We start from the raw sequence: 7,156 nt of genomic DNA, 5'->3' as shown, positions 1-7,156 counted from the left end.
CACGCGCGGCGCCCGCCCAGCCCCCTCCGCCCGCTCGACAGCTCCCCCGCCGCCGGAGCTACGCGCTCACACCCCGCCCCCCAGGTCCTCCGCCGTGGCGAGCCTCTCCCTTCCCTCCCTCTCTTCCGCGCGGCCCCGCCTTCTCCTCGCCGCGCCGCCGGCCGCTCCACCCCAGCTCGCCCCCGTCCGTGAAGGCGACGACCGCCAGCAGCGGCCCCATTCGAGGGAGGGAGAGAGGTTCCTCTCAGGTCAGCTTCTTTTCGCCTTTCTCTCAAGCGTGACTATCCATGCATCTGGCCAGTTCCTCGATTTGGACTTGGTATGAACACTAGCACGGGGAATGGATCTCGGACGATGAAGATTTTTTTTTATTATTTAGCAAAACCGTCACAGGACATGGACGAGGCTTTTGTGCGGTATTTCTTTTTTTTCCAGATTTTTCTGGATGGTTAAGTTTTGGCCTGAATTTAGCAAAGAATCATGGTCAGTTGTACGCGTGGCATTTATCAATTGGCAAAGCGCTAAATTTGGATATTTGATCAATTGCAGATAAAGATTGGGCAGTTTGGCTGGGGCAGAGCAAACATGGGACATTTTATCAATTAGCCCCCGCGACTACAGCCGCAGTGTCGCTCGCTACTCGCACACAGCCGGCGGAGACGAACCATAGATGGTGCCGGAGGACGGCGCGCAACAGGCGGCGGCCGCCACCGCGGAGCACCCCGCGGTGTCGGAGGTGGACTCGTTCCGGTGCCAGGTCGACGACCTCGCCTGCAAGACCGACGTGGTAACCCCGCCCCCTCCTAGCCTTGGTATCAGTTTCCGTCTCGCCTCAGTAGTGATTTCCATGAAGGGCTCTGCTGCCAGAGCAGCTTGATTCTCAAGAGTGCGCCATTTTCGGGGATTTTGGCTATTGCATGATTAGGTGTCAGGTCTAGCGGTCTCCTGTTGCGATACGGTGTTCTTTCCCCCCAAGAATTAGGGCAAAGTTGTCTCAGACTTGAACTGGTGTGTGTTGCAGCTGGAGAGGAGGGTGAACGAGGTGGTAGGGTTCTACGACGGCAAGAAGCATGGCAGCGGAGGGCGCAGGGCCAGTGGTAGCAGCAGGTATGCGGCGAATGGTGCAAGGGACAGCAACTGCAAAGGGATGCCCGACCTCATGCGGCAGCTTACCGGTATCATTCGCCAGGTGATGATCTTTCTTCAGCTGTGGTTTATCCCATGGTTCATTGTGTTTGCTGGCTACTTATGCTATATTCTTGCATCCTAGAGTGTGTTTTAGAAAGTCGGACTGGTGCCAGCTTTGTAATTCGCGAGTCAATTTAGAACATTAGAAGGCTTTCCGACCTGATCGTGATCGATATTGACTAATGTGGCAACCTAGACTTTTTCCATTGCTTGTAGTGATTGCCTGCACATACTCCTCCTGTTCTTTCCAGCAAGATAGATTTAGAATGGAATCAAGATTTCTGCTACAAGTTTCAAACAGCTCCCAAATTTATGTATGCTTCCATGAACATCAATCTGGTTCTTTTTGGCTGTGTTCATTGGTAGACCATTTTTCACATGTGGTCTTCTGGCGCAGTGAATGAAATAAGCCTAAAATATATGGTCTGCAGCTCTTGCTGAATGCAATCATCTGAACCTAACTAAAAAGCCTTGCAAGTGAACTTACAATGCATTTTTTTTAAATTGGATATACTTTTGGGATTGATTCAACCACTATATGTGGAAAATCCTTTTTATTAATCTAGTTTTCTATGGTGTAATACCCAGTACAAAATTTATCGTTCTTTATGCACCTTCCAAGTTCGATTGAGCTACTGCAGCTAAAAACTCAAATATGCGATCTCTTTGCCCTATGAAAAGCTTTCTGTTGATTTTTGCAAAATTTGGCACTTGATCCTCTTTTCTATTTTCATTTTCTTCCAGATCACGTTTCATGAATGGTCAGCGCCATTTCTGCAACCGGTAGATGTTGTAGGCCTACAACTTGATGACTATCACAAGGTGATACTGCCAGTACAGTTTGTCCTGTATTTTGCTAGAGTTCTGTTCCTAATGAAAAGAAATTTTGACTATAAGTGATACATTTTGGTAACTTAATGTGAATTAGTTCTGATAGTACTGTTTATAGTTTGCATGACCTAATGTTGGCAAGCCATCAGGATCTTAAAAACACAAGCTGACTTTGATTGCATAGCACGTTACTCGTGATTCGCTGCAGGATTTTTTTTTTCTGGTCTCCATTCTGCTTTCAGTTCACATGCTATTGCACTTTCTGAGAAGATTTTCAATGTCAAGGGAAAAACTGTTAAATCCTCCCTTATCTATGTATGGAAAACATGGCTGGGTATCTTATTAGCTGTTAATTGGTTTTGTAACTATTGTTTGCCCTCTTCCATGTACATGAAACTGAAAACCATTGCTTGGAACTCTAAGATTGTAATCATCCCTAATCTATAGAAGGAAAACCTGACATATTAGGTTTTCTGTTTATCTTACAGCTGTAATTGGCTTTGCCACTTATTATTTACCTTCTATAGTGTACTTCATATTGATGTATCCCTTGAGTTGATAGCGAATATGTTTTTCTATATTTAGTATATCAGTAAGATGGAGTTGCTTCGTTGGTTTCTTTACCTGAAGCTTGTTTGTAGTGACTCATATCTTTGGTTTCTACATTTTGCAGATTATAACAAAACCTATGGATTTCTCGACCATCCAAAACAAAATGGAAGCGAAGGATGGTACCAAGTATAGAAGTGTTCGAGAAATATATTCTGATGTTAGATTAATTTTTACCAATGCAATGACATACAATGATGAACATCACGATGTTCACATAATGGCCAAGTTATTACTCGAGAAATTTGAGGAGAAATGGCTCCAGCTTCTCCCTAAAGTTGAGAATGAGGTTGATATTTGTAGTCTCAGATGTTACCGTTTTTGTTTTGATATGGATATGTGTTATTTAGCATTTGACAACAATAAGTTGGATCCTATTGTTTTAGGAAAGGAAACAACAGGTGGAACCAAACGATGCTCCAACCACAGACACTTCTCCGGAAGATGCTATTGCAAAATTAGCAAAAGATACTGATGATGAGGTCGGCCCTCTGGACTGTTATTCTTTTTATTCTTGTGTCGGTATTGATTTTAGCACATATACTGACTTCGACTCATGTTTAGAAAAAATGGCTGTTATCATTTAGCTTTTTGTCTATTGATGTATCGATGTGAAATCCTTTCTTGGCCAGCCTGAACATGCTTCTGTATCCTTGTCAAATATATGCCTTGCATATTCACTGCAACCCCTACTGTGTTCCCTTGTTTTGTTTTGTTATAGATATTCAGTACCTTTTATTTCTCGTGTTCCAGCTGAATGAGATTAATAAGCAGCTAGAGATGCTCCGGAACATGGTGGTTCAGAGATGCAGGTACGTCTTAAAGACGTTTATCTCATGCCTTTTGCTGTTTGCTACAGACTTATAGGGGTGCCAAGCCTAAAAACGTTACAATATTTTTTATCTTGTAGGAAAATGACCACAGACGAGAAGAGGAAACTCGGTGCAGGTCTTTGCCACCTGACACCGGAAGATCTTAGCAAGGCGCTGGAGCTGGTTGCACAAGACAATCCTAACTTCCAAACTACAGCAGAGGAAGTGGACCTTGACATGGATGCTCAGGTAAAGCTCCTTTATTCTGAACCCTAACCGCGCTCCATGCGCCACACTGTTTATAAAATGTTAAACCATGCTTCCTGCGCGGGCGGATGCAGAGCGAGACGACCCTCTGGAGGCTGAAGTTCTTTGTGAGGGAAGCGTTGGAGCGACAGGCCAACACAGCCGCGGCCCCTGGCAAGACCGACGAAAACGCAAAGAGGAAGCGCGATATCTACAATGCTCTAGCCAAGACCGCCTCGAAACGGATCCGGAGATAGCCCGGTTCAGGATGTTTCCGTAGAAGTACCGTCATGGGACAATTTTCTCCCTTGTGTGTAAGACATGTGTGGCAGTGTATATATGAACATGAATCTGCACTAAGCAGTCACACCTGACCTGGTCTAATGTTATAGCATGTTATTGCCACCTATGTTAAATACAGAGCAATGTTGATGCAGCTCAAAAATAATAATCACAACAGAGGTGATTTTTATTACATAAAATTAATGGTGTGTACTCTGCACATGGCGCTGCGAAAAAGGGCATCCTAATTCAATAAATCCTGAAGAAAACAACAGAGGTTATTCATTGGTAAACTTCCTAACTCATCAGCTTCACTTCATAGGGTAAACTGTTCTTGAGGAGCTGCACAAAACAATGTAAAAAATCTATGCTGAGCATTCTTATCTTTGGGGTGAAAGAAACATCAAAGGGGTTTGATTGTATGGTTCACCTCACCACTGCCGTCTACCAACCATCAGGCCTCAGTTTTCTCTGCACTTGGCAGATCGTGTCCCTGCAAGATACCATACATTAGCATCACCATCATGCTTAAAGCATAATGAAACAACATTCGCAATATCATTTTCATTGTGATGGTAACATACCACACATCGGAGCACGCCGCCGCGTCTAGGAAGCTCAAGGAGATGGACAAGCCGGTCTCGGGATCGAACCACGAGATGAACGTCCCTGCGAGAGAGATTGAAGATGGCATAATCATGGTGCCATTGAACAGAGGGGAACAAACAAAATAAAGGCGGCACCATTCAAAACAGATTAACTTAAAGCTTCCATCTTTTCTGCGATGACTTTTCGTCTTAGATTTGAATGTTGAAAGAACAGAAATTGAGAGAGGGGAAAGCAGGGGAAGCAAGAGAGGGGCTTCTTCACCTTGGCGCCTCCTGTAAATGTCATCCGGGGTGATGAGATGCAAAAGCATCGTCTCCTTGTTCTCCACGTCTATGACAGCCAGAACGATCTCCTTCTCCGATGTCGATCCCTGCGACAACAAACATACGGGAACGAAGAAGGCCATGAGTGACAACCTAAATCAGCGGAACCCCCAATGTGCGATGAAGGGACATTGTTACGATGTAATCTGTTCTGCTACTCGCTCTGCCGTCACATATCGGTTGTAACAACATCTTATGTTGTGTTGGACGAAAGCACTGCGAATCTCTAGTGAACAGCATATGCCATACCTCGAGGTGGTCGATGGTGACACGGCCGGCGCCGTAGTCGTCCCACCCGCCGCCATCGTTCAACCTGAACACCTTCACAGGCTGCACAAGATCTCCACAAGATTACTCCCAAGATTCGTCAGTTCATCAGCAATCGCGCGCCTCATGAGTTCATCAGTTCACCTAGATACGATCATCAGAGACATACAAAGATACTAGCACTACTTAATTCCTCTCAATCACAGACAAAAAAAATTCTTAATTTCTGCTAAAAGATCAGAGTTCTCTTGAGCGAAATCGGCCGGCTGCTCCGCGGAGCCGCGAGCATAAAACAAGAGGGCACGCGCACGGGGGACGGCGAGGGTTCGAGGAGGGCGGGCCGCCGGCCGGGGAGGGAGGTCGACGGCTTACCGGCATCGGCGCGGGCTGGGGCGGGACGGCGGCGGGCGCCGGCTCCGCGTTCTTCTTCCCGGGCATCGCGGTCGCCGCCGGCTCCGGGAACGATCGATGAGTGGTCAGCAACGAACCCTAGTACACTTTGCTTTTCTTTTTCTTTTTTGACCTGATGAACCCTAGTGCCAAGTTATAGCGCCGGGCTGGGCTCCAGGGAGCCCTTTTATTTAAAAATTCGAAAAATATTTCAAAAATAATATTTCCTCTTTTACAAGTCTCTATTAAAAAAAACACGAAAGCTTATACATGTTCATGACGGATCTGTAAATTTTCGTTCGAAAACGTTATGATTTGTGAGCTACACAAAGAAAACGAAATCCTGGCCCATAAAATATGGCTCATTTTCATGCACGTATTTCTTTTTCTTTTTGTAGTGTGAAAATATATGGTTACGAAAATGTTCACGAACTTGTTATACATGTATTTCTACATACACTATTTTATTATTACTATTATTATTTTGCGTTGTAAGAATGTGGTATTTAAATATGTACTCCCTCCGTCCCAAAATAAGTGTAGTCATTTTAGTTTAAAAGTCACAATTTAAACTAAAACAACGACACTTATTTGGGGAAGAAGAGAACACATTGTTGTGATATGGCCTCCTTTGGCCATTTCCGAGGTGATACACCAATATTTTGTTCCCGTGAAACCAGGGATGCCATTTAAATTTTTGATAACAAAAAGGAACCTCAATGGAATAATCAGCAAGGGCAAAAATGAGAATTATTATGCATTGCAAAAGATGTAGTACTCCCTCCGATCCATCTACACTGCTATTAAACAATCAAACAAAAACTTTCTTAAATGCACTTCCCACAATCCACACGAACCAATCAACACCACACGATTAGACCCACACTTCTCAATCTAACAGCCACCATTGATCTAATATTTTTATGGGGTACACTTAACAATTTTCAATGCCTGACCATGCTTCACCTAAGATGTAATACTGGAACTACCATTCCCACGTCCCCTGCAATCACGGAAATCTGGTCGCAAACTAAGGCAACTCTAGGACCTCCCAGTTCCAAAAAAAACTCCACGACCTCGACCTCACCGTCTGGCACGACGGCAGCCTGGTGCGAGACGCCGCCCACCACCAACGTCCCCTGCCTGCACGGCGACCTCGCCGCACTGCACCACATCGTCGCCTCCCTGCACGATTGCCATCGCGATTGTTTCCGCTCATAGTGTGGCATCCATCCTGCGAGATCCCCAGAGTCCAGGAGATGGAACCTGCTCCGACACCAGCCTTGCCGCCGCGCCCGCGCACGGCCCTACACCCGCGCCCGCCGCGTCCCCTGAACCAGCCGGCCACACGTAGCTCTGATTCTTTCGTCCATTGCTTCAGGTTCCACTTCTTCGTAGCGTGACGGCGACTCAGGGGGCTGGATTTGGCCACCGTCTGGAGGGACGCCATATATTGGATTTGGATGGTGAGCCCACGCATCTTGATTTTATTCAAAACGTTCCTCTCTAGCATGGTACTGATATGTGATGGGCCGGATTTAGAAGATGCCCTTCTAATCAATTTTATTGGCGATCTTCTCATTGGACTGCAGCAGATAC

The 7,156-nt window shown here is 45.7% G+C and overlaps 2 protein-coding genes across 2 annotated transcripts; one reads left to right on the top strand and one right to left on the bottom strand.

The window, feature by feature from the left end:
* Positions 1-4,168, top strand: LOC125527695 (transcription factor GTE1-like). The gene is made up of 9 exons (XM_048692214.1): positions 1-248; positions 550-787; positions 1,022-1,189; positions 1,933-2,010; positions 2,693-2,917; positions 3,015-3,110; positions 3,382-3,440; positions 3,539-3,689; positions 3,782-4,168. The coding sequence occupies exons 2-9, from the start codon at positions 671-673 to the stop codon at positions 3,941-3,943; spliced, it is 1,056 nt and encodes a 351-aa protein (XP_048548171.1). The 5' UTR covers positions 1-248; positions 550-670; the 3' UTR covers positions 3,944-4,168.
* LOC125527696 (serine/threonine-protein phosphatase 4 regulatory subunit 3B-like) lies at positions 4,063-5,701 on the bottom strand. Its single transcript, XM_048692215.1, has 6 exons — positions 5,540-5,701; positions 5,150-5,230; positions 4,839-4,947; positions 4,553-4,637; positions 4,399-4,461; positions 4,063-4,310 (listed from the first exon to the last, which is right to left on the bottom strand). The coding sequence occupies exons 1-5, from the start codon at positions 5,603-5,605 to the stop codon at positions 4,413-4,415; spliced, it is 390 nt and encodes a 129-aa protein (XP_048548172.1). The 5' UTR covers positions 5,606-5,701; the 3' UTR covers positions 4,063-4,310; positions 4,399-4,412.
* Positions 5,702-7,156: the final 1,455 nt, after the last annotated feature.

The sequence above is a fragment of the Triticum urartu genome, unplaced genomic scaffold (genome assembly GCF_003073215.2).
Source record: "Triticum urartu cultivar G1812 unplaced genomic scaffold, Tu2.1 TuUngrouped_contig_4350, whole genome shotgun sequence".
Lineage (NCBI taxonomy): Eukaryota > Viridiplantae > Streptophyta > Magnoliopsida > Poales > Poaceae > Triticum > Triticum urartu.
The sequence above is the reverse complement of the archived record's forward strand: the minus strand, read 5'-3'. Positions and strand labels throughout refer to the sequence as shown.

Coding starts and splice junctions, on each gene's coding strand:
- LOC125527695 (XM_048692214.1), top strand. CDS start 671: ATGGTGCCGGAGGACGGCGCGCAACAGGCGGCGGCCGCCACCGCGGAG. Junction 788..1,021: donor TCGCCTGCAAGACCGACGTG/GTAACCCCGCCC, acceptor TGTGTGTTGCAG/CTGGAGAGGAGGGTGAACGA. Junction 3,111..3,381: donor CAAAAGATACTGATGATGAG/GTCGGCCCTCTG, acceptor CTCGTGTTCCAG/CTGAATGAGATTAATAAGCA.
- LOC125527696 (XM_048692215.1), bottom strand. CDS start 5,605: ATGCCCGGGAAGAAGAACGCGGAGCCGGCGCCCGCCGCCGTCCCGCCC. Junction 4,948..5,149: donor TCACCATCGACCACCTCGAG/GTATGGCATATG, acceptor TTGTTGTCGCAG/GGATCGACATCGGAGAAGGA. Junction 4,638..4,838: donor CATTTACAGGAGGCGCCAAG/GTGAAGAAGCCC, acceptor TCTCTCTCGCAG/GGACGTTCATCTCGTGGTTC.